Below are 27,715 nucleotides of genomic sequence, written 5' to 3'. Positions count from 1 at the left end.
AAAGTTAGGAAGTACAATAGGATACAGTTTTAGGACTGGGGAGTTAAACTGAAAAATTAGGGAAAGGAATTTCCCTGAGAAAGAATAGCATTTCTGAAGTGCATTAGCTAGGCACAAATTGTGGGGGAAGGGCACTTCAGCAGGGGGGCATACTAAAATACACATGAAGGTGTGGGGAGAGGAAGGAGTTTGGTGCACTGGACAAACCAGAGAGGGCAGTATGGCTACACCCTAAAGAGGAAGAGGAGAAAGAAAGTGATGAAGGTGGAGAAGTATGCAGTAGCTAGGTCCCATGTGACGCTGCCATCCGTATGACTCCAATTTGTAAGTTTCTGGCTCTTATCTAACAAATAAAATGACACCATGAATTATTTTTACTAAATTTTGACTTTATTGACTTTCAAAACAGAAACAGTTGCACTAAAGCTGACAATTCATACAGACAAACAGACAGACAGACAGACAGACACACACACACACACCCCCTCCCCCACACACATTATATAGAGACCTTCCCCGAGGGCCATATAGTTTGGCATTGTTACAAGTCTATTCTATGGCCACATATATGATTCTGGGTCAGCTGGGTAATTAATTGAAAATTGTCTTCATATTCATTTTCCTTCCCTAGGAATGTTTCCTGCAGAAAGACCCAGAATATGAAGCTTTCTAGAACAGTTTTGAAAAATGTTGCCTGCCAGCAACTATTCTCTATTGTCTTTCAGGACTTGTATCCACCCAGCTGACACATCCATTTCCCCTGTAGAGCAAGTAGCTTCTTGCTCTGCCCTGTGCCTTACTATTGGTAAGGCGGTGCGGGAATACATTGTAGTTCTGTTTACCACCAGGGTAAACTGCCCTCCTATAACATTCTTGTAGAAAGGCATTTTGGGGGGTTCAGTAAAGTCTCCCTCTATTTACAGGTACTGAAAATAACATACACACACACTCTAGACATTTCACCCACTCCTTATTGCCAAGGTTAATTAATCTGGCCCTTGGCGCTTTAGACCTCATAACATTCGTGTATTTATGATGATATCCATTCTGCTATTTTCTGAAAATAAATTATTTTGTTTGCTTTCCCAGTTCTACCAAGCTACCTTACTTTTCTTCTCCACTCTTACTTTTCAACTACTCATAACCGTTCCTTTTAAGCTGCCATTTTATTGAAAGTAATAAATTAAGACATTCATCTTCAGTGGTTTCACCTTTGCATAAGAGTCAGCAACTTACACACTAGCATGCTCACAGTGTTAAGCAGACAGGAATTCAATTCAGTAGCAAAAACATTCACTGACCTTAGAAAGAAAACTTTCCATTTATAGTTACTGGCTAGTCTTATACAGTTGCAACTTTCCAATACAGTATAATACTTTAAGATTAAATATTTTGAGGAATTTGTATCTTCTGTGCCTCTTCCCCAAAATGAAGCCATTGGCCACTTGCTGAGACTGATTTTGCTGGAGGTACTGAGTCTACAGCTGGTCATCTTGAGAGTCAGTGCTTACGATGGATCCTTGGCTGCTTGTGTCGGCAGTTTCATAGCACTTTTGGTCTTTGGCAAAGTTGATGAAAACCTGATTTTTCAAGGGAAATGAAGCCATTAGCACTTGTAAACCAAAGGAAGAAATAAGGGGTGTGCATTTGTGTGGTGTGTGCAGAATGGGAGAGCAAATAAAAAGAAAACTAGATTTCACAGTGCTAAGTTGCTTCGGTTGTGTCCAACTCTTTGTGACTCCATGGACTATAGCCCACAAGGCTCCTCTGTTCATGGAGTTTTTCCAAACAAGAATACTGGAGAGAGTTGCCATTTCCTCCTCCAGGGGGGTTCTTCTGATCCAGGGATCAAACTGGTGGTGTCTCTTACAACTCCTGCACTGGCAGGCAGGTTCTTGACCACTAGTGCCACCTGCGAAGCCCCAGATTTCATAGGGGCACACCCAAATATATACACAAACTCTCATTAGGAATCCTTCCTCTAGGTGTTGAAATTTAACTGGAGTTTGAAAATAGTACCTTTGACTACATTTATAATCATAATAAATGATAAAATCTAAAACTATAATTGAACACCTATAGCCATATACTTGTGTCTATTTGATCTGTATCAATATCTTTCAAGTATAAATAAGGAGCCCAATCCAAGCTCCTATCACACATTTCTACGATGACGTTGAGAGAAATTTCACTAGTTTTAAGAATTAATAATCTGAAATAAAATTTGTATGCAAATATCACATTATGTTCCTTATGCTTACTATTTAACAGGCAGACCTTTACGACTTTGTTTAAAATCATCAATTCTATTAGTCATAGATTCATCCAGAAAATTTTGAGAGACATGATACTGGTAACTGCTTACAAGTTCAAGGATAAATCTGTGTTGGCAAAGCCATAATTGCCTTAACTCTCCATAAATAAAACTCTCTGTAAGATGCAGCAAGATTTGGAGGCCACTTTAGCCTCCCTTTCAGGCCCTCTCCAGTGACAGGTACAATCAGATGCTCTATATGTCAGATTGGTTGAACTGTATAAAACTAAAACAGTGCAAAGGTAAAGGAGGATGCTCCATGAAGCCTCCACTTACTGTATATAAATGTAACTAAGACAGATGATTTGAATGAAAGAAAAGAATCCTGCATTTACCATTTTGGTTGCCTTAATCTAGCAGATCTAAAGCTTTGGCACCAAAATCTCACTAGATAACCCCATCCTCCCCCAATCTAGAAAGCAAATCAATAGAAATGTTATTTAAGAAACATTCCAAGGAGAAAGGAAGGAAAGTGTTAACAGTTATTTGTTTTATAGATGAAAATAATTGTTGCTTTACATATACAGACAACTTATGGGTACAGATGTCTTAGAGAAGGAAAAAAATTTTTTTCTCCATTAAAATTAGTTAACTCTTCACATTTTTTAATAACATCCCAAAATGCACTTAAAAATAAATTAACCTAAATTTTTCAGGTGCAAGATTAGATATTGCTTCAATTAAAAATAAATTGAAGGTCATTAAAAAGAAATAATTATGTATAATTAAATTTAAAAAATAAATAAATAATCAGAATGTATTAATGTGACATTGTGTACATGGACCTTGGTATCCAGCCTACCTCTTCCAGAGTGGTCTGACTCACTAAGAAATTTGTGATATTTAAAGCAGTCTTGTTGGCCTCCAGAAGATCAAAAATGTTTGCTACTCCTCCTGCAGTGACTGGCACATGATATTCTAACATGCTGAGATGCTGATCCTGTGGGAACCAAAGGGGGGGGGGGAATTTATTTATCAATGTCAGGTAATACTGAGTAGACTAGACAAAACTTGACCAAGAGCTAAGAAACACACTGAAATTCATTCCTCTGGAAGTGATCAGTTCAGTTCAGTCACTCAGTCGTGTTCGACTCTTTGTGACCACATGGACCGCAGCACGCCAGGCCTCCCTGTCCATCACCAACTCCCAGAGTTTACCCAATCATGTCCAGTGAGTCGGTGATGCCATCTAACCATCTCATTTTCTGTCATCCCCTTCTCCTCCTGCCCTCAATCATTCCCAGCATCAGGGTCTTTTCAAATGAGTCAGCTCTTCACATCAGGTGGCCAAAATATTGGAGTTTCAGCTTCATCATCAGTCCTTCCAATGAACACCCAGGACTGATCTCCTTTAGGATGGACTAGTTTGATCTCCTTGCAGTCCAAGGGACTCTCAAGAGCCTTCTTCAACACCACAGTTCAAAAGCATCAATTCTTTTGCTCTCAGCTTTCTTTAGAGTCCAATGTTACATCCATATATGACTACTGGAAAAACCATAGCCTTGGCTAGACGGCCCTTTGTTGGCAAAGTAATGTCTCTGCTTTTTAATATGCTATCTAGGTTGGTTATAACTTTCCTTCCGAGGAGTAAGTGTGTTTTAATTTCATGGCTGCAGTAACCATCTGCAGTGGTTTTGGAGCCCCCCAAAATAAAGTTTGCCACTGTTTCCACATCTATTTGCCATGAAGTGATGGGACCGAATGCCATGATCTTAGTTTTCTGAATGTTGAGCTTTAACCCAACTATTTCACTCTTCTCTTTCACTTTCATCAAGAGGCTCTTTAATTCGTTGCTTTCTGCCATAAGGGTGGTGTCATCTGCATATTTGAGGTTATTGATATTTCTCCTGGCAATCTTGATTCCAGCTTGTGCTTCATCCAGTCTGACATTTTGCACAATGTACTCTGCATATAAGTTAAATAAGCAGGGTGAGAGTATACAGCTTTGACATACTTCTTTCCCAATTTGGAACCAGTCTGTTGTTCCATGTCCAGTTCTAACTGTTGCTTCTTGACATGCATACAGATTTCTCAGGAGACAGGTCAGGTGGTCTGGTATTCCCATCTCTTTAAGAATTTAAGAGTTTGTTGTGATCCACACAAAGGCTTTGGCGTAGTCAATAAAGCAAAAGTAGATGTTTTTCTGGAACGCTTTTGCTTTTTTGATGATGCAGCAGATGTTGGCAATTTGATCTCTGGTTCCTCTGCCTTTTCTAAATCCAGCTTGAACATCTGGAAGTTCATGGTTCATGTACTGTTGAAGCATGGCTTGGAGAATTTTGAGCATTATTTTGCTAGCATGTGAGATGAGTACAATTGTCCATTAGTTTGAGCATTCTTTGGCATTGTCTTTCTTTGAAATTGGAATGAAATCTGATCTTTTCCAGTCCTGTGACTACTGCTGAGTATTCTAGATTCGCTGGCATATTGAGTGCAGCACTTTCACAGCATCATCTTTTAGGATTTGAAATAGCTCAACTGGAAAAATAATGTGTATGCTTGGAAACTAACGGCTTTTGAAGACAGATAAGTTTTGTGAATGTCTGAGAGAAAACAAATTAAAAAGCTAATAAAAATTTCAAAACATTCTACATTCATGTGTACCTAGAAAGTGACTATAATGTTGCCTAGAAAAAATATTGTGGAATGATATTGCTAATGTCAGATTACAATAAGTTCACATAAGCTTTTTCAGAGATAACTTTTAGAAATGTCTTTTTTTTTTTTAATACTAGAATTGTTCTAAAAGGCGAAGGATTAGTTGTTCAATTTATATTGGCTAAAGTTGGAAGATTTCAAAAGCATTGTCTAGGAGAAATCTCATTCAAATAATGCCACATTCTTTCTTAACTCTAAAAATCCTTTCAATTTATTTAGTCCATAGTATTACCATCAACTTAGTACTCTATTCTTATTTCCTTGGAGTATCTTTAACATTTTGCTTTTCTGAATATTTTATCAGTTATCATGTCCCATTTATTTTCCTTTATTTTTCCATTTATTTTTACTCTCAAATGTAACCATTCCTCTCTATGTGCACCATCAATATTATTAACTTGATGCTTATCATTCCATATCTGAGTTATTGCAAGAGCCTCTTCAGAAGCCTAGAAACCATATACACTCATATGTTCCAGCACAAAGTAGCTAGAATAATCTTTCCTAAATACTAGTTTGGTTAGGATGTTTTTTTACTCCATAATCAACCCCTGTAACCCTTGTGGGTCAGATCAAGATTATTACTGGAAACTCCTCTTCTCACACCTTTGCTTACTGTCTAGTCCCTCCCATGGATTTGTGTTTACATCACACCTGTCACTGCAGTCAGGCCATCTTACTTATTTTTACTTTCAAATTATTGTTTTGCTATCTCCCTTTTAGAGATCTGGAAACCATCATGTACTTGTAAAGAATGGTCTACATAGGAAGACATCAAACTTTTATCATCACTGCACTTGTCTTGTAAGCTCTGTCCCATGAGGAACAGACCAGGACAAATACAATCTCAAGTTCACTGAAAGAAAAACACTATGACCAATGCGATTTGTGAAAAAATAAGGCATTCTTTCATTTTAAATTTGATTTTAATTTAGATCATAGAAAATGGTCTTTGATAAGAATCGTAAAAGCTATTTCTTCCTGGAGAACTTAGTTTAGGTTTCAGAGGTTGAGGCAAAAGTATTTTGTAGAGGTAAAAGAATTGTTTTTAAAAATGCTCTCTCTTTTGCTTTCCAGAATCACTTTATGTTAATATGGTGCCTGACAGTTCATGAAGCATCTTTGTGGACATTTTATCATTTCGTTCTCACACCAGTCTTGTGAAGAAGATGTCAACAGTATTTATAAAATATGAATATGAGGCTTAGAGACTTTAAATCTCTTGCTGGAATCACACAGGTAGAGCTGGATCTCAGTCCAAGTCTTATAATTTCTTTTCATCATTCCACAACTGATTTTCGTTTTAAAATAATTATTTGCTATAATCATCTTGTACAAATTACCTGCACATCAAAGATGATATAATGATAACTTTTTTGCCAAGTGCATTTAAATGTGTATTATGTGAGATTTATGTGTATACATTTGTGTGTGCCCATTCTGTTAATACATATATGTAAGATGAAATTAATTGAGTGATATTTCAGGTAGTATGTGATTGGAGCACTTGATTTCCAAGCAGTTCTCCTCAAAACTTTGTGGGCTTATTTTTCAAATGAGGAAAGCAAAGGAGATAATCTCTTCTAGCTGTGACATACAGACAGGAACTCTGTAATTTTTTTTTTTTTTCCTAAGAAGAAAAGCCCTCCGTCATATGTATTTGTCATCCCTCACTTCTCTAACATATATAACCAATAAACTACTTAAGTATACAATCCAACCTGAAAACTAATACAATATGGTCATAAAGCCTTTGTGAGGAAGAAATAATGGTATGTAAAAGGATTATGACACTCCTAAGCAGCTACAAAAATATATAACTTAATTTGAAGATTCTATTTGTTCATACTAAGTATGCTTCAGAATATCTTAACCATCTTGAACTAATAAATATATTAAGATGAATAATAAAGATATGGTCAACTTGAAAACAACAAACATCCACTACCCTATTACAACTATCAAAACCAGTCAGTCTCTTACTTACTTTTAAGTATGTTTTTGGAAAGTGCAGTTGCATGAACCTTGTGAGGGCCTCCATGCTCACTCTGGCATTCTTCACGTGAACCTTAACAGTAAATCCTCGCCCAAACCTAGAAAGAAGTGCAAAACACAATATGAGTTATGTTTTGCTGAAATAGCTCTTCTGGAATTATAAATAATGACACAGGACCCAAGCTGACCATTACAGGCCCTTTTCCTACACAAAGACTATCACTTTGCAATAAAAAGTTCAGGGAATGTTGCAAACTGGAAATAGTGCACTGCCATGACTTTTTATTTCTACCAGTATATAAAGTCAGATCCTTTGGACAAAAGCTGCATTAGAAATAAAATATGAAGTCTTGGCTTTCTTTGGCATCCATGAACTGGTGTGTCTTCTGTCCTTCAGTTGTGTCTGACCCTTTGTGACCCCATGGACTGTATGTAGGCCATCAGGCTTCTCTGTCCATAGAATTCTCCAGGCAAGAATACTAGAGTGGGTAGCCATTCTGTTCTTCAGGGGATCCTCCCAACCCAGGGATCGAACCTGGCTCTTCTACACTGCAGGCAGATTCTCTACCATCTAAGCCACCAGGAATTGATGTCAATTTTGGGGCTAAATACTTTATAATTTAAATCAAAGAAGGTCTTGAGAGCCAAATTATTGAAGATTTGGTATCAACTGTAGAGATTAAAATCATTGGAGTTTTAAAAATAAATAATAAACCAATATAACTGCTAACTTTTATACTTTATACTTTTGCATCAAAAGTAGTGTTTGTAAACAAGTCGCGGCAGACTCTCTGAGAATAACATGTAAGTTCTTTTTCATCCTTTTTTCATATCTTGATCAACTTTGTTTTGTAAGAAAGTCAAGCTGTTGTACAGATAAAGATATAAAGGAAAGTCATGGTGTTTGAAGATTAACATGCATATGTACTCTGGCAAATATATTAATTTAATTTTAATTTGATAGCATGATATTCATGTACACATCCCCAATGTATTTTGGTTAAAAGATTTTAAATGTAGTAAAAATGTTAAATAGCTTACTGAAAGCCTATGCAAATGACAAATAAACATACTAGACAAAAATCACTGCCTTCATGTACTTGTCAAGATCTAATTTGTTACAGAGTTAACTCTTGAAACTACTTCCTGAGAGTATTTTGGTTGGGGAATAATAATCATATCATTATTATATTATCATTATTATTAGCTTTTAGGCCTTCTAGGTTTGGGCGTTATTAATTAAAAAACATTCAATCCTCAGTACTGTTATTTAACTTCAAAGTGAATCAATGGTTAGCTTCTCCATTCCAGTTTTACTACGCATTGTAGGATAGGCTGCTGAGATAATCTTTGAAGGCAAGTATAGCACTGGTAGATCGATTACTCTACAGCGTGTGTTAAACAATGCATTTGTTCTTTACCTGCTCTTAATGTGCTGCAGTGATCCAATACATTGAAACCTTCCATTCACCATAATGGCCAACCTTGTACAGAGAGCCTCACATTCTTCCATGCTGAAAGGCAGAATCATGTCAGCATTCTGGGCACAGAAAATTGGCTTAAGTTCATAAGCATAAGTTTAACTCTTTTCTTTATGGCACCTTAGAAATACTGTTTGAATATTTGAGTCCCTTAAACTGTCTTTTCCTTTGAAGAACAAAAAAATCTTTTAACATATAACGTAAATGTCTTTGCATAGGGTTTATTACTGTTTCTTTTCAAACTTGAGGCCATCTTGCTCACCTGGATTGCTGCTCTATCAAACAGTACTTCTTTCAAGCTCTTTCAAGCTGTGAATTAAGACCTACATTTCGTACGAAATATTTCCAAAACAATACTAAGTTGTTTTCATCATGCCTTATACTCAATATTTAGATGACTTTTTTTAGTTTTTTTTTGGTCACACCCTACAGCATGCAAGATCTTAGTTCCCTGACCAGAGAGCAAACCTGTGCCCCCTGCAATGGAAGCACAGAGTCTTAACCACTGGGCCACCAGCGAAGTCCCTCAGTTAGCTTTTATGTTTTTGTATTTATAACTAGTTAACCTGTACTTGATTATATAATTCTGACTTCATGGACTATGATACTAGAGGAGATCTTAGGTATCATCTTGAGATCTTAGGTCCACTTAAACACAAAAGTTAATGGAAAATCAGAGGAATGATTGAGTTAAGAGGGTCAAAAGTTATGAAAATTTTATTTTTTAATAGATTGCTAGGCCCTGTCCAACCGCAATAGCTGGGATCTCACCAGGAAATCCTCTTGACTTGCTCTTTTGACTATGAACATAAAATACTTTAATCCAATTGTGGAATTCACTCTCAGTATATGTTACACAGGATTATGTCCACTCATCTGTCATCTGACTCTAAAGTTCCACACCCAATTTACCTATGAGAAGTGAGGATGACGGAACATTTATTCTGGACTTCTTCTGAAATGATCTTCCAGAGGTGCCGTTTTGACTTAGGATCCATTCCAGAGCTTGGTTCATCCTTAATAGAAAGTTACAAGAAGAATTTGTCAAATTAATTAAATTTTGATGAGGTTCTTTACATGAATCATTGCATCTCACTTGCCTAGAACAGAAATCACTTTTCGAGGTCCTGTGACTAACTTGTTTTATACTTAATGGGCTTCTTTCTGCTGCTGTCAAAAAGCTCAAAATTAATCATTTTAAATTGTCAATCTGTTTTAAAAAGTGCCTCAGTGAAGTTGACACTCTGTTACTTTACACATGTCTCTTATATTTCTTGGAAAAAAATCTGCTTCAATTACTGACAAAGCCAGAGTTTTGATATTTAATACTATATCATCACATATATATCTGAAGCTACATCAACAAGATTGCTGCCTTGGTCCTGATGGTAGAATTGTGCCTATGAGTGATAGATAATATGCCATGTGAAGCACAGAGAATGCAATTTTTTTGTTAATATGATTGAGGTGTATTTTCAGTTTTATGTTATTAATTGAAATTTAATACTCCTGGGGGAAATAAAAGCAAGATTTGCAGAAAATGCCAAATAGAAAGATATAAATTACATTTTAAAATAAATGACATTTTGAAAAATTATTCAGGCATAAACTTAGAAATGCAGCAATGGAGAAGCTAAACAAGCAATAATAGATCTTGACAGATGATTAAAAAAATCAAACTGTAGGTCAAGATTAAGTAAAAATTAAAAATATATGTCTGAAATGGAAAGTATGCAGATAGGATCAACAGAGGTTTATTTTTATAGCAAGGGGTTAATTTGAAATTAAGAGAAAGAAATGAGTATTAGTTTGGGGAAACAGTAAAGATTATATTGTTACTGTTCCTATTTTTGAAGACAATGGCATATATAGTAAATATATATAAAAAATATATAGTATCTTTCTCTCATGGCCTGATTTCAATTCAGCTCATTAACGCATAATATTTGCATAGAGCTTTTTAACATTTTAAAGCACTTTACATCTATTATCTCATAGGGGTGCCTAAGGATTGTTTTCTTCAATTTAAGGGACACTTATACAATAGAATTCCATTATAAGTGTCGATTGGCAGGAAGATAATGCATTATATGCTTCCGGTATTATAAAGAGAGGCCTTATGCATTACTCTAACTGGGCAGTTTAAATGATTTGATCTTCTATATTACTTAATCCCTGAAATAATGTGGTGATTTATAACTGGTGATTTTATTGCATAGTTAAGCCTCTTTTGAAGTTTTGGAAGTCCCTGAATGAAGGGTATCTTCCAGAATAAGGGCAGCTTATTTCTCTGAAATAAACACTTCACAAGGTTTGGCTTGGGGAACAGAATGCTATGTCACCCCTAGGGTAACTTATATTTCCAGGTGATCAATTTAATTTTTCAGACTTTAATCAAAATATTAACATGACATGTATTTCTTGCTTCCAAAAAATTCAGGTAAAATAGAATGGCATATTTTCAAGATTGCATCTCAAGCTAGGTAACTCATGTTTTTAAGCAGCAAGGAGATAACATTTTAGCACAACACATTGTCCTAAATCGTATATTTCCTTTTTAGTAGAAGTTGGAAAATGTGTTAATTCACCTGACCAGTTACCAATACAACTGATTTCGTCAATAACTGGGAATCAAATTCTGTCATAGTTTTACATACTCATCTGAACATCCTGAATTTATTTCAGCTACTTCCTATTCCCACGTTTCCTCTGAAATTACCTGAGCCATAGCTTCAGACAAAAAATATTTTTGAGGGCATATTATTATGGCAACAAATTACCTGGTATAAATTTCCTTAATGAGACAGTATATGTGAAGTGCTTTACAAAATAACCAGCATAGTGATTCCCAATCCAGGAATCGAGTAGCAGTCTCCTGCATTGCAGGTGGATTCTTCACCAGCTGAGCTACCAGGGCAGCCCCTAATGAGACCTCAGTAAGTGCTTATTGCAATAATGATAATGAAATGTTATATACACAATTGAATATGTGATTCTAAATGGGCAGTAGCCTTTTTCATAATGATCCTCTTACCAGCAACAGAATGGAAGGTTTCCCTATCAAGGCCAGCGCAGTAGACAATTTTCTCTTTGTGCCGTAACTACACATAGCGGTAACTGTGTCCTTGTAGGGCAGCAGGTGAAGTCTCCCAAGGAGTTTCTGAACAGTCTGTGGGTGGAAAAAAGGACTTGTTGATTTTCCCTCACCAAAACCCTTAAAGCATTAAATGGGAAAAGAGCTACTTGTGAACAGAAAGTTTTATAATGGAGAAATACGTATTTTAGCTTTATTTTCAAAGGTTCACTTAAAGATGAATAGTTCATTTAGAGATAAATGCAATTCTGTGGAGGCTCATTCATAAACGGGATTTCTTGTCCCCCCAGTACATGTGCGTGTATGTGTGTATGTGTTTACAATGGTTCTTTCTGCTGTATTGACACAGGATTTACTTTTAAGCTTCAAAGAGCTAAAACAGAATCCACCCCTTTACAAGGCAGGTTTCTTATTGCTTGTCATCACTGTTTCATCTTTTTTCTTACTGTGGGGTGAGCTGTCACAAAGGCTTTAGGTCTATTTAAAAATGACCCAGGATCAAAACTGTAGTGTATTAACTTAGGAATCTTGGGTTCTTGTGGCTATTTAAGTAGTTAAATAGCTCTGGCAAATAGTGGAATCCTAGGAGGATTTAAGTAGTCCCCGAGGGTTGCAAAAATAGAGAAAACTGCCCAAAAGATTAGTCCTTCCATTAAAAAGGCAAATAATTGCAGTGAGGTACAAAAGCACATTTCAAAAACCAAATTGTAACCTATTCTATTTCACTTGGGCATTTTGTGCATGCTCAGTCAGACACTCAGTTGTGTCCAACTCTCTGATACCCTATGGACCCACCAGGCTCCTCTGCCCATGAGATTCTCCAGGAAAGAATACTGGAGTCGGTTGCCATTCTATCCTCTAGGGGATCTTCTCAACCCAGGGATCTAACCTACATCTTCTGTTTCTCCTGCACTGGTAGGCGGATTCTTTACCACAAGCCACTTGGGAAGCCCATTTTGTAGGTAGTTCCAAGTTTCAATGTTTATATGAACACTAAAAGATATATAAGCATTCACCAACCAAGGCTCAGTCCAGAGCCTAAGGCAAATTTCATTCTTTATTCTACAGTTTTTAAAAGATAATGGAATAAATACGGGCCAAGATGTTTCTAAAGCTGAGTTCATAGGTGCATTTATTATATATATATATATATACATATATATATATATATATATATATATATAATCAAGCTAATACTGCCTCCATTATCACTGTCAGGAGAAAATTGTCATAGTTTTCCAGATATCAACTTGGTCTTGAGGGTGGGTGGATGGGAAGCATAAACAAAAATGGTTTTCAAATAAACTAGTTCTTCACATTTATACTCACTTCTTTAATATCTTTTTCTGGAATTCCATGTATTCTAGCATAGAAATATAAATGTTCTTCTATGGTTACCAGGTCATCCAAAGCATCTTCCTGAGGACAGTAGCCAATTAATGAGCTGTGAGAGTTAACGTGAGCCAGAGACCTGAATAAAAAGCATCAAAAACATGAATGACTTTCTAAAGATGTTTCCCTCCTAGCCCTCAGACGCTGGGTATGTGTGCATGCTAAGTCACTGCAGTTGTGTCTGACTTCATGCGATCCTATGGACTGCAGCCTGCCAGACTCCTCTGTCCATGGGGTTTTCCAGGCAAGAATACTGGAGTGGCTTGCTGTGCTCTCCTCCAGGGTATCTTTACAATTCAGAGATCGAATCCACACCTCTTACGTCTACCTGCTTTGGCAGGTGGGTTCTTTACCACTAGCGCCACCTGGGAAGCCCCTCAGATGTTGAGAGGGTAGTTCTGTTTGGGTTGTGGCAATTGGTAAGTCGTAAAAAGATGTAAAATGATCCCACCATCATAGTCACACTGAAAAATTTAAAAATTTCCACTCATTTGAGTAGCTGGTTTTTTCCTAAGGATTTCATAATATAACCACAAAATAACATCAAAAGTTCACTTTAATTATTTTTCTCATTTAATTACGTTTTGTTGGTAATTTGAAGCAATTGTTTTTCATACCCAGTCTTATTTCTGATCAGAATGTTTCCACTTGTAGGAATTATGTCTCCAGTCAGCATCTTGAAGATGGTGGTTTTTCCTGCTCCATTCACCCCAAGAAGTCCAAAGCACTGGTTTGAGGGAGAAAAAAAAAGATGTAAACTAATTCAAACCAAAGACACGTTTCTATTATATCTCTTTTCTTCCTTTCCTTTGGTGAAATAAATTATCAAGAAAAATAAATCACTGGATATTGCAGTGCTTTGTTGGCATTGGATAAAGCTTTCACTTTTATTTTTTTTTAATTTTTTTTATTAGTTGGAGGCTAATTATTTCACAACATTTCAGTGGGTTTTGTCATACATTGATATGAATCTGCCATAGATTTACACGTATTCCCCATCCCGATCCCCCCTCCCACCTCCCTCTCCACCCGATTCCTCTGGGTCTTCCCAGTGCACCAGGCCCGAGCACTTGTCTCATGCATCCCACCTGGGCTGGTGATCTGTTTCACCTTAGATAGTATACATGCTGTTCTTTTGAAATATCCCACCCTCACCTTCTCCCACAGAGTTCAAAAGTCTATTCTGTATTTCTGTGTCTCTTTTTCTGTTTTGCATATAGGGTTATCGTTGCCATCTTTCTAAATTCCATATATATGTGTTAGTATGCTGTAATGTTCTTTATCTTTCTGGCTTACTTCACTCTGTATAAGGGGCTCCAGTTTCATCCATCTCATTAGGACTGATTCAAATGAATTCTTTTTAACAGCTGAGTAATATTCCATGGTGTATATGTACCACAGCTTCCTAAGCTTTCACTTTTAAAACAAATGGGTGCTTAAGTATCTTTTTCTCCTTTAACCATCTGAATATTTGTGTATATACCTAGGACTTGTTTTACATATTATATTCTAGCATGCCTCTGTGTGACATGATAGAATATCCAATAAGGCAGATGTGCTAACCTGACAAAGTAACTGCATTTACAAATTTAAAATTATTCACACAAAATCACAACTTTACTAAATAAGTAACTGAAGAAATAATCTCTTTATCCGATTGAATAAATTTGATGCGTTTAGTTTGCAGCCCGCCTCGGCAAAAACGGAAATACCCACATTCTCTTTCTGCTTTCAAAGCTGTCTTACTATTGCTTCTATGAAAACAGCAATAATATGAATATGAATGCAATTCTAGGACCTCAGTTCTGACAACTGACTTCTATATGCTGTCTTTTGAAGAGGCCTAAAAACTAAGAGTTGAAAAGAGCTCCCTGAACAGACTTCTTGACTGAAAGTCCATTCAAGAAGGATACTAACTTGGGAAGGGGATCAGGATACGGTGAGTCCTCCCTGCCAAGAGGGGAAGGTTACAGGATAAGTATCACATAGACACATGTAAATTATATATATATAGAATTCATCAAAATATTCAAAGACTGACTTCATATTTCTAGAAAAAAATTAAGGAAAGACAAAATTTTTGTCACTTACCATGTCAACATAAAGGATGCATGCATGCCTGCATGCTCAGTCATATCCAACTCTTTTGCAACCCCCATGGACTGCAGCCTGCCAGGCTCCTCTGTCCATGGAATTTTCCAGGCAAGAATACTGGAGTGGGTTGCCATTTCCTCCTCCATATAAAGGATTGTTAGAAACAAAACATTGTTCCTTACCTCCCCAGCAGGTATCCCAATGCTGATGTTGTTTACAGCTATAATCTTTTTGTGGATAAGTTGGTAAGTCTTTGTGAGACGATGGAGTTGGACCAGGTCATAATCATTTGCACCTTTCTCAACTCTAAATCTTTCAGCCTGCACATCTTCATCTTCATCTATTGTCTCAATAACAGATGAAGAGCTAAATTTTCTAAAGAAGAGCCTAAAAAATGAACCCGATGATTTGGCATCAATAATTTTGAAATGACACCACTCGGTTTTGACATCATTTTAAAAGTTCTCACTTCACAAAAGTGTGCCAAGTTTGTTTTAAATTTTTTATGCATTTTGCTAAATAACTTAAAAATTAGCATGGGTGTTCTTTATAATAACACTTGTTATCATATTTGAGAAACAGTTTTTGCTTTCAATGACTTAAATACTTACAGATTCCCTATTACAAGTCAGAATCTTAATTTCAGTAACCGGGAACTTTAGTTTGGGTTTGAAAGTTACTCCTAACAGAGAGACCAGAGTCATTAGTAGGACTCAACACTTAGAAGACCATGATCAATGATCATTGTTTTTTTTTAATTTGTCCTATTTATTCTTTGGTCATCAATAATACTAATGTAATTCTATAGTCTTTTTTTTTTTTTTCTTTATTATGAATGTCTTGCCTAGGACCTAGCCAATATATTAAGGTTATCAGTCCTGAAAACTCTAAGAAATCTCAAACCCACTTCAGTATCTTGTCTACTGAATACCAAAAAAAACAAAACCAACAAGTCAATTTAGGTCTTCCTCCCAATGTCCCTGTTTCTTTTAATGACATCCCTAGAGATTCCAATTGTGATGTTTTCTTTGAATCTTCCCCATTCTAAAATCCACTAATGCAGTCAGCATCCTAATACTGGAAATACCTTAAAAACAGCCAGTTATTTATCATTTTCTGTTTCTGTTACCATCATAGGCTTTCATTTTCTTTCTCACTAGGTTTATCAGGGAACCTCAAACCACTCCATTGTCTCTGAATCTTTCCTTCTAGTCTGCACTACCTCCACAAAATCATAGCTCCTAAAGCACCATTTGATTGTTGGTCTCTGTTAAAAAACCTTCAATGTGCTACTATTAATATTTGTTTATTGAGTAAAGTCCAAGCTATCACTCTTTAACCAAGCAATCAGTATACTCCATAATTTTTCAACCCCATGCTTCAGCTCCTACTCTTTCATTATATTTAGTCTATGCTCTAATCAAATTTTATTACTTATTTCTCAAATATGCCCCCCCATTTTTCTATCTTTGTTTTTGTCTTTTCTTTTATTAATTTAAATCTTAATTTCCAATAAGTAATACATGCACTTCATTCATTAAAATTAAAATGGTACTAAAGAATATTTAGTGAAAAGTCTCCTTCAAATACATACAGTTTTTTAGCAGACGCATTCATAATTAGAAATAGTTTATGCATACAAATGCATAAAAATGTATTTCCCTTTTAAAACTCAAATGGTAATATACTTCATGTGTAGCTCTGAAACTTGCATTTCTCACTTAACAAATATTAGAAGTAATTCCAAATATTACATAGTGAACTGCATCATTCTTTCTAATGGCTACATAGTGTTTCACTTATAAATTATGAACATAATTTATTTAACCAGTCCCAAATACAGTACATTTAGGTTATTTCCATTCTTTTGCTATTAGGAATGGTTACTATGATGAATAAATTTATATATACATAGTTCTGCATATTTGTTAGCATATCTGTAGGGAAAATTCCTAGGAATAGAATTGTTGGGTCAATGATGTTTATTTATGATTCTGTCATCATTTTACTCAATCTTCTTTTTCTGAATATATTACTAATATCTACATACACAATTCTCTTTTCCCACTTCTACTTTCTATCCTTCTAAACACAACTCAAAGACTGTATCTTATGTTTCTGTACATGTTTTCTCTCTACCACTGAATCTTGATCTCTTTTAGGCTAACAACTGGGCTAATTTAATTTTACTACTTCATTTTACAATACTTGCAGAATCATAATAAGGCTTGAGAACTATTTACTGAATGAAAGAGATTGTGAATTGTGCTACAACTTTTAAAGTTTTTTGAGCAAAACATTTCCATTTCACTAATGGAAAAGCTTAGACCGTTCTCTGAACATTTTGCATTGAGTTTTGTCATGGATGTCAAACACTGTTTTCATTGTATTTACCTGAGTTTATTTATTAGCCACTCATTGATTAAAAGTCGCAAGAAAAAGAACATGGTTCCCTGAGAAACTAAAGCCACAAACATTGCACCTAGTTTATCCATCTCAAAGGTTTCACTTGGATACTCCACTCCATATGCTTTTAAGAAGTCTAGGACCGACTGTTGTTGAGAAAGTTCGATCAAACCATAGCCAAAACAGAATTGTGGGAAAATCAGGAAAATGCGCTTGAGGGTTTCAGAAATAAGTTCTAAAGTCTGAAATAAGAGAAAAAAAAAGTTCAGTGTTAAGTTTTCAACAAATTGATGAAAATGTGAAACTAGATGTAGATAAATACTGAAACTTGAGAAGCTTATCTAGATTGGTAATTATTGCAAGTACATGCTGAATTTACATATAAACATTTACTATAACCAAATGGTGGAGATTTATTACCAAAATAAAAGCAGAAAAGGATTATATACATTTTTGAGATGGTCTAAGGCATCAGGCCAAACCCTGGGGACTTCAGAGTGTAGTAATAGCAAGGGTACTGGGGTCTGATAGAGTATCTGTGGGGCTTCCCTGGTGGCTCAGGTGATAAAGAATCTGCCTGCATGTGGGAGACCCAGGTTCAGCCCCTGGGTTGGGAAGATCCCCTGGAGAAGGGAATGGCTATCCACTCTAGTATTCTTGCCTGGGGAATTCCATGGAGAGAGGAGCCTGGCGGGCTCCAGTCCATGGGGTCACAAAGAGTTGTACACGACTGAGCAACTAACACATAGGTAGATGCCTGAGTAAAGAGGGATTTAGTAAAGTTTTGGAACTAAGGTAATTCCTACTTGAAGAGGGAATAAAATGGTAAAATGATATGGAAGGAGAAACAACCTATCTCAAAGAGGAGCAAATGGCACATTTTCATGCTATTCATACTTGGGACCAACCACTTGCAGCTCATGAATTTTCTTATTCCTCCTGGAGTATGCTTGTCTATTCCTTCCTTCATTTTCTCTTTATTCTTTTCCATTCAATTGTCCAGCATTGTTAGGGCTTCCCTCCTCACTAATCATAATTGTTAGCTATGAGTGGAAAGTGATGCTTACAAAGAAGTAGATTCCACTACATGACTGAAAGGGAATGGGTTGGGTTTTTTCTCTATGGATGTTCAAATGAATCTTAACTCATAGTCATACAACTAAGACATGTTGTCTTTGTCCCTACCATACCATAACAATTTATTAATAAGTAAGAAGTTTAGCTGACTGATTGGCTGCATGATTTCTCTACTGCCATACAAAGTATCTGACTGAATATCTCCATTCCCCTACTCAAGCCCTATCAAATGTCAATAGTTTTGTCATTGCATAAATACAATCAGGGAGCCAAATCCTTTGAGCTGTTTTGTAGATACTGAAACCCCAGGTGGTAGAAGTTAACTTGTAAGCTGCCCACAAGCACAAAGACCCCAGATGACTGGAACTGGAAGACTGATGAGATTGACCCCAATTACCTAACCACCAACCAATCAGAAGAATGTCCATGAGCTGATCACATACCCCACAACCTCGTCTCCCTCACCCTGTCTTTAATAAAAACCCTTCTCTGAAAGTCACTAGGGGAATTTATGTCCTTCAAGCCTTAGTTGACTCGACTCCTTGCTTGGTGCTCTACAATAAAATGATGCCTGTGTTTCACCAGAAAATACAGAGACATTAAACTAGATACATACTACCAGAGACATTAAATTAAAAATTCTAAAAAGAATTTTTAAAGGCCATAGTTTCCCCTCCACTACATTTAATACAATCAAATGAAATTCCTCTATTCTATTTAGAGAATGCGAAATACAAAAAAATCTTTCCACCTTGAACATGTTGAAGCATTTGATCCAATCACTGAAGTTTAGCAGACTAATAAAGGACCTTACCGTATCATTAGGCTTTTCCTTGGAAAGAAAGTACACCACCGACAGGGAAACAATGGAATTGATGCCAAAAAAAAGGTTGATGCAGACGTAAGTGATGAAAGCCATTCCTGTATCATGGAAGAACCCAGCCAGCAAGTACATCCAAGAAAATGTGGCATACCTTTATATTAAGAATACTAAGAATTAAAATCATACCATGATTACTCTTTTACTAAATAAATAAATAGCTTAGATGGTGTTCCAAAGTGAAAATAAACATTAGGATGAGTTGTCAAGCCTTGTAGTTAGACCTCTTTTTTATCTCTCTTTTTAACAACAGCCAAAAAAAAAAAAAAATCTAAAGCACACACTTTTTTTTACCCCTACAATAAAGATGTTATGTATTTTACAATGTCACAATATGACTAAATCATGAAGCGTACTTTTAAGGAATCTTGAGTAGTCGTTACAACCACAAATTAATTTTTACTTGTGAAGAGTCAGACATGACTGAGTGACTAAACAATACAATACTGGTACCTCACTCAGGCAAGATTTTTTTTTTGGATGGAAATATGAGTTTAATATATATATATATATATATATATATATATAATATATTATAATTTAAAGTTGAGAAAAAAATGACATCATTGTTGGCTAGCTAAGAAGGCAGAGCATGCTTAGAAGTTACATGTCCTGTTTTGAGCAAACACTTGAGTAACCTTTGAGGTAGAGAAGTAAAACTAGAGACAGATCCTTCATCAGGCTACAATTTAGTTAGCTACAATTGCTAACTAAATGGATACTACTCATGCATTCAGGGCAAAAAGAAGTGCTACTAAAGTATTGATATTGAACTATACTACTCATATTAATTACCTTAATTCAGAAACAATTTTATGTCTGTTTTCTTAGGCATCCATAATAATAAAAATAAATATACATGAATATATTCACTTTTTAACATCATATATATTTATATATACTCACAATTTGTTAGTACATAAATTCACACACATCTGTACATTTTTCTGATCATTTTAAAGACTCCATTTGTTGTAAATTAAATTACGAATGTAAATTGTTAAGTGTGACATTCGGCACCCAGTAAGTGCTCGTTAATAATAGGTATACTATTAATAACAACATTAATTTTCACAAGTATTACACTTTACAAACTATGGACTAGCAAGTGTAATATATTGCTAATCATTACTCATGGCTAATGAAACCCCAAGACATTTGTAAATTAGCTAATGAGATTTAGGTTTGCATCTAGGAGCATTTAATTCTATAAATTCTTCTTTCACCACAGCTTACCCAAACAGCAGAAGTAGGAGAGATACAGCACTTAGGTTGTTTTCACTATAGAAGGCAGGTAACTTGAAAATCGCAATGACACCAATTGAAAACGCCACGGGCACCAAGTAGAAGGCCTGTGGGAATATGCAAAACAACGTTTAACATATGGCAAGTTTTTTCTTTTTTTGAATCAATAGCCCATCTAGTTTAAAACTGTAACAAAATGACCTAGAAACACTTCAAGAAATGAATTATTATCTATATTCCTGTTGCTTGTAACATTCAGTTCATTTTACACTGATCTCACTCTTGAATTCATCTCCTGCAATAAGAGGTCAAGCCAGTCTCCATCTTTATAGAGTGACTCCGAGTCCCTGGCGTTCCTGCCTCCAGACTTTGAGACTTGGGATCATTTGGTGACAGAGGTTCAGTGAAAAAGATAAGACAGCCAGGTATCTTGGTATTAGATTCAGTCCTCAAAGTATTGATTTTATTTTGAATGCTGGAACTCTCTCAGATGGCCGAATTCTAAGGCTTGGTGAGCAGTGTGACTGGTAACCACTCTGTGGTTATCAGAGCCACTCTGTGCAAAACAGTAGGACAGTGGGTACTACACATTCTTGGAATCACAGGGATATGAACAAAGAATTCAGTGTTTCATTGGCAAGAAAAAAAGTAAATGCTGAGGAGTTTGCAGCAAGATGTACACAATGAAAGAGATGGTAAGCTAATTAGAGAGGAAAAGGTCCTAAAATTGGAATCAGGACCAGAAATATAATAACAGAATCTGAGTAGTAAGTAGCCCTTCATAGGAGTATGCACTTTAAGCTTTCTTGACACATTAAAGCTCCAATTAAGTCCACAGGACTCATTACCGGTTTTTTTTAAGATTTGACTTCTACAACAAATGCATTTCAGACCTCACTGGAGTCATTAACCAAATGGATAGGCAGTTAATTACTCTTCAGTCCTTCAAGCCAATGGTCTTTATAGCAACTCAGACAATTTTGCCATAATTACCAGGCAAATACATACCCATCCCAGGCATTTGGTCAATGCTGGCACATTTGGAGTCAAGAAAAACCATCTGAACTTTGAGACCAATTTATGCAAATAAGAGAGTTATCAATGAAATTCATCCTTTATTTTCCCTATTAATCTTTTCTAATGTGTCATTCAGCAGAGGCTATTACTTCAGATCTTTCACTATTAGCTGATTAGATTTTTATAAGCTTGTTTATATGTTGCCACTAGGCAAGACTCTTCTGCTTTAAGCTTCCATTTCTCTCATTTCAAACTTCAAAATACTTAAAATAACTTGGTGAAGGGGTTGGAGCATATTTTCCAGGTTCCACTCCCAAGATACAGATCACATGAGTCTGGAGTGAGGACCAGTGACCTGCATTTTAGCAAGTGTCCTGGGGAATCTGATGCAAGGTCCTCAGACCACAGAGATAAGGGCAGGGCAGGTAGATTTCTCTTTCTTCCAACCACTGGATGAATATAAGCCTGATGAAAATTTTTTCCCTTAATTTACTGTCTTTGTGGTAATAATCTGAACAAACTGAAACAAATAAGTCTCAAACATAAAACTGTCATCTTGGAGAAGGAGATGGCAACCCACTCCAGTATTCTTGCCTGGGAAATTCCATGGACAGAGGAGACTGGTCTCCCCGACCCCTGCCCTCTGTCAAAGTTGCGATCCCTATTTCCAGCAACTTTCAGAAGGATGCCTGAGAAATAAAGTGTAAACTTGTTTTAAAAAAAAAAAAACAAAAGAAAAAACCTGTCTTCTAGAGTTGGACTATAAAGAAGGCTGAGCGCTGAAGAATTGATGCTTTTGCACTGTGGTGCTGGAGAAGACTCTTGACAGTCCCTTGGACTGCAAGGCTATCAAACCAGTCAGCCCTAAATGAAATCAACTCTGAATATTTGTTGGAAGGACTGATGCTGAAGATGAAGCTACTATACTTTGGCCACTTGATGAGAAGAGCCAATTCACTGGAAAAGACTTTGATGCTGGGAAAGATTGAGGGGAGGAGGAGAAGGGGACGACAGAAGATGAGATGGTTGGATGGCATCATGGACTCAATGGACATGAGTTTGAGAAAACTCTGGGAGACAGTGAAGGAGGGGAAGTCTGTTGTGCTGCAGTCCATGGGGTTGCAAAAAATCAGACACGAACGACTTAGCAGTTGTACAACAACAACTATCCAAATCAGCCCTGTCTTTCTTGCAAAGACACAAGTGACTCACCATGTCATAAATGAAGTTGGTTACCCAGTAGCAGGTGACACTGATGCCTGAAATGTGTTGCAGCTGCTTGGCTTTTGTCTGATGCTCCCGCACAACGTAGGTGACAAAGCTGGCAGTGGTGACAGAGTAGCCCATCAGGATGGAGAGGGCCACTAAAATATCGATCAAGCTGCTCATTCTGCAGTGAGCAATAGGGGAGGAGAGCACACATAAGCTTGGGGAACTCTTTTCCTTTCAGGAAGATTCATGGAAAAAGCCATCAACAAAACAGTACAAGAGTTGGCTGTGACACAAATAAGTTTTCCTACAGGGCAGCCGGATAATATCTTCCACATGACTCAGCTATGACCCTGGGATAAACAGCTTGAATGCATCTGAATCGACTAGGGATGTTTGATAGAAAAACCTGAGTCTCCAAGGGTTACAGGGTATATGCAAGAGATACATAGATCTTGAGCATAGAAATCATACAATACTTAAATGCTATGCAGGGAAGTTGAAATGATGAAACACTTATGCACTTGACTTATAAACACAGCAGATTCTGTGAAGCTACAGTCAACAAGCTCTACTTCACAACCTCACTCTACACGCTTTCAGAAACTGCCTTTTATCCCAGTCAGTGACTTATATTACCAGCTCTTCTAGATTAACATTCATTCAGATACAACTGTGATTTCTAATTATAGCACTTCTCAATATGCCAAGGAGAAAGGAGTCAGGCCAGATATATCTGCTTACGTGGCTTGTTCTTGATCTTGCACTCCTGGATAAGGATGGCTATACATGATGATACCTTAAAGGGGAGACAGTTCTTTTCATTAGTATGTATTCAGTTAATCAGAAACACTAATTTTTATACATGCTACTATATAAAAGAGGTAACTAATAAGAACCTACTGCATAGCACAGACAGGGAACTGTACTCAGTACTCTGCAATGGCCTATATAGGAAAAGAATCTTAAAAAAACCAAGAGGGTGGATACATGTATACGTATAACTGATTCACTTTGCAAACACCTGAAACTAACATAGCACTATAAATCAAGTATACTCCAATAAAACTTTTAAAAAGGAATACCAATATTTTTCCATGAATAATATGTAATACTTGCAAAAGAATTTTACTTTGGTGATTATCTTTTAAAATGAAATGATTCCCTCTGCCCCCCAACCCCAATCTCATCAATACTATACAACTGATGGCACTCAAACACACACAGAAAAAAACCCAAACCATTTTTCACATTGTGCTTGGAATTTGGGGGGAAGGGACAGGAATTTACACTTTTAATATAGCATGCTTCCCATCTACTACATTTAAGTTATTATTTTCCAGTTTCTTCTTTCCATCTGGCAATAGGTATGTTTGTATTAAAGCACTTTAGAACTGTATGACATTTGAAGAAACAAGTCAAAGGGAGACCAGTTACATGAGGATCTCCTAAAGAACAGATGCTTTCCACCCCGCCTATGCTGTCTGAGTAACTTTAGAAACAGTAGGGGTAGGAGTGAGGATATCTCCTATGTACTTTTTCCCATATAGTCAAAAGCTGAGCACGAACTTTCTCACTTACTGCTTATATAGTATATGTTCATTATATTAGATATTAAGACCCTTTCATGGTACCAAATATAGATTATTCTAAAGCTCTATTCTTTCCATTAACTTAAATTAATAATTTTTACTAAGTAGATTATGACATGTTTTGAGGTTAAAATCTGCAACTGTTCTGTATTGAAGCAAAATATATAAAAGTTAAAGCAAAACAAAGAAACTAACAGCAATAATAATCAACTTGACATATAATTTTAATTAAATCATTGGGGGAAAGCACCTTTCTTTTATGCAAATTAATGGGTTGTCTTTTACTGAGAATTAATTTTCCTTGGGACCTACTTAAACCTTGTTGCTGGATTATAATATAGACAAGAGCAAGTCTCTTATTCCTGACTTATATTGATATTTTGGAATCAAGAAATACTCTATTTCACCAGAGAAATCTTTACAAATACATTTACTCCAATATGAAAAATGCTGCTGAAACATTTTTTTCTATATCTTTGGCAGCAGCATCAAGTTATCAGAGTTTGGAATCTATATTACCATCTTTTCTGTGGGTTCTATCAACTACCACAGTCTTGAGTACAGTCAGTAGTCGATGAATGCTTATTGACTCTAATAAAACCTCAAAATTTCAATTATCCCCCCATATGTAATATACATTAAAAATAACACATTTTCTGTAGTTTCTACACTTGTAAGCCTAAAATGAGTAACTTCCCGTTGACCAATGCTAGTAATGCAATAAGAATAAACATTAGGGTAGAGAGAACAATGTGTCAATATTTTTGGAGAAGAGCCTGGTTGTACAACATTTGCTATTGAAAACAAGTAAATTTGTATTCTAGGTGAAGAAAACAGAATTTTCAAGTTAAATTAACCACTAGAGGGAACCACATGAATATAACAGATATTGACTTGCAAAGGAAAGCTAATTAAAAGGTTTTTATTAGCATGTTAAAATTCAGAGAATCAATTTTACAACTAAAGGCAAAATCTCAATTCATGTAGAATCTAACAAAGATGGCTTAAAATAGCTCGTGTAGTAGGGGGAGGTGGCAGGAGGCTATTTGAACTGATTTTTAAAAACAACATTATTATGGTATATCCCATATACTCATTACAATATAATAAAAGTATTTTACGGTGACATGGCTTTCTTCTTTGAAAGAAAACAAGCTCCTTACTGATAGGGTAGAAAGTTACCACTTTCACAAGACTAAATAAGAAAAGTTAATAAAAAAATAGAAGGCACACTACCACCAGTCTCCACATGTAATGCAAGCTAAGCCTTATTTTTTAATTAAAAACATTTCCTTTTAGGGTCAATACATAAAGTTTATGTTACAGAATTCTTAATTCTTTATACTCTGTAACTTAGAACTACAAGCCTGCCAGGATCCAGGGCGATTCTGACTGCTTTCATCTTGGTAAAGAACACGAATAATAAATGAAACCTGAATAAAGGTTTCAAAAGCTGACTCTTCAAAGTGGCACTGTCCCTTTTTCTTACCTATATACCTTTGCAACGCTTCTTCCTAGTCATTTCTATGGTTCCTATACTGTCACAGCAACAAACATCTTTTGTTCTCAGTAAGACATCCTGGTGAAAGTCAAACATTGAATAGTATTTCAAACCAGGTTACACTAGACTCACCTGGCTTTACTCATCATTTAACTTAATTTACCACTTTTGACTACACCCTTTATTGATGTTCTGGATCTAAGCACTATCTATCAAACTTGTTATTTTCTTCATGGTTCCTGCTGCTAGGAAAATGTCAAAGCAGTGGGGAAAAATACTGTTTTCTCAGAAATGAAGACTCTGAAAGATTCCGTCTCTAGAATGAGTATTCGACTACAGTTTACTTCCATAATTGCCAGAACACCCAGCACATGCTATTATGCCTGACAGTAGGGAGGTGAAAGAAGAGAAGACAACAGCATTTCTTTTTTAAACAGTCTGTTAGTCTATTTATTAGGCTGTTGACAAGCAAATATGTTATTTTATTTTCTCCATCTTTATTATTATTTTGGGGATCTATATGGGAAAATAATCTGAGCAAGGCTTAAGAAGATGAAATGGAGAATAATTGAATTAGAAAAAAAAAAATCAGCCTCTTTTGAATTCCAAACCCTTTAAAAAAACTATATGGAAGGGACTTCTCTGGTGGTCCAGTTGGCTAAGACTCCACGCTCCCAATACAAAGGGCCCGGGTTCAATCCCTGGTCAGAGAACTAGATCCCACATGCTGAAACTAACAGATCCCATGTGCTGCAACTAAGACCTGCTGCAGCCAAATAAAGAAGTAAATATTTTTAAAAAAATGACTATGCGGAAGCTTCTTGAGAAACCCCAGAAGTAGACTTTGTTGAGTACAGAGAAATATTGGGAAAATGAAGCGGCAGGAGCCAAACAAACCTGGGTTCAAATCCCACTTCTGATTCCCAGAGAAATAACAGTAGGAAACAATACTACTCATCACAAGAAGGTGCTAAGTATTAGCAATATTTTACACACAACATGCGTCCTTATGGTAAATAATCAATTAATGGTAACACTTCATTTCTGGTAGAACTTCTAAAGTTTTGATTTCACATTTAGATTTGGAAATAATATTTATTAACATTATCACTTTATTTTTTAGCCTATGTACAAGTAAATAGCTATAAAATGCTTTCCTGTGAGATATAACTAAGAGGTATGAGAACAGAAATACGTATAAAGTCAGCATTATTATCCTGACTTGATAAACAAAGAAGCTAAATTAACTTGAAAGTGAGGGGATTATCCAGAATGTTCCATCTGGTGGTAGTACTACTTCTAAACTCCTTTTAAAGATCTGTGGTTTACATACCATAAAATAACTGCCACAGGGAGGAAACGGGGTCTAAAGCACATTTTCACATGGAGAATAGCAAGAGATTCAATACAAGGGGCTTCTATGTAAATAACTTTACCATGTCGGGCAGCATCGTATTTTGACATGTTAACTCGCAGGAGGAAATTATTCAGGCTGTTGAGGTAAGCTGGAAGGGAGTGATAGCCTTCTGGATCATACCACACCTGTAACATTCCAAAAGAAGACAAGATCAGTATGGTGTTCAAATAAATTAGGCAGTCTTTATATCTTACAGACTATATAATTTATATTTAAAATAAGTGCACCAGTTTCCTCAGTAACTTATTTCATCTTGGCAGATTATGAACCATCCGCCAGAGTGCGGACCATAGAACTCTAAGTTTCCAACCTAGAGATGGGTGGAGATCGTAAAAACAACTTT

General features: G+C 36.1%; 1 protein-coding gene across 1 annotated transcript in view; it reads right to left on the bottom strand.

Moving 5' to 3' along the window:
• Window positions 1-406: 406 nt before the first annotated feature.
• Window positions 407-27,715, bottom strand: part of ABCA12 (ATP binding cassette subfamily A member 12) — a 189,194-nt gene continuing 161,885 nt past the window's right edge. The window contains exons 39-53 of the mRNA XM_043910133.1: window positions 27,392-27,497; window positions 23,607-23,661; window positions 22,866-23,043; window positions 20,628-20,743; window positions 19,326-19,485; window positions 17,423-17,676; window positions 15,211-15,415; window positions 13,552-13,661; window positions 12,872-13,013; window positions 11,483-11,617; window positions 9,361-9,464; window positions 8,389-8,481; window positions 6,960-7,065; window positions 3,117-3,254; window positions 407-1,580 (exon numbers count right to left, since the gene is read on the bottom strand). Of these exons, the coding sequence (XP_043766068.1) occupies window positions 1,479-1,580; window positions 3,117-3,254; window positions 6,960-7,065; window positions 8,389-8,481; window positions 9,361-9,464; window positions 11,483-11,617; window positions 12,872-13,013; window positions 13,552-13,661; window positions 15,211-15,415; window positions 17,423-17,676; window positions 19,326-19,485; window positions 20,628-20,743; window positions 22,866-23,043; window positions 23,607-23,661; window positions 27,392-27,497 (2,004 nt within the window). The 3' untranslated portion in view covers window positions 407-1,478. The remainder of the gene's footprint in view (window positions 1,581-3,116; window positions 3,255-6,959; window positions 7,066-8,388; window positions 8,482-9,360; window positions 9,465-11,482; window positions 11,618-12,871; window positions 13,014-13,551; window positions 13,662-15,210; window positions 15,416-17,422; window positions 17,677-19,325; window positions 19,486-20,627; window positions 20,744-22,865; window positions 23,044-23,606; window positions 23,662-27,391; window positions 27,498-27,715) is intronic.

Source organism: Cervus elaphus, chromosome 8 (assembly GCF_910594005.1).
Source record: "Cervus elaphus chromosome 8, mCerEla1.1, whole genome shotgun sequence".
In the NCBI taxonomy this organism is placed as follows: Eukaryota; Metazoa; Chordata; class Mammalia; order Artiodactyla; family Cervidae; genus Cervus; species Cervus elaphus.
Note: the sequence above shows the minus strand (reverse complement) of the source record. Positions and strands in the feature narration are given on the sequence as shown.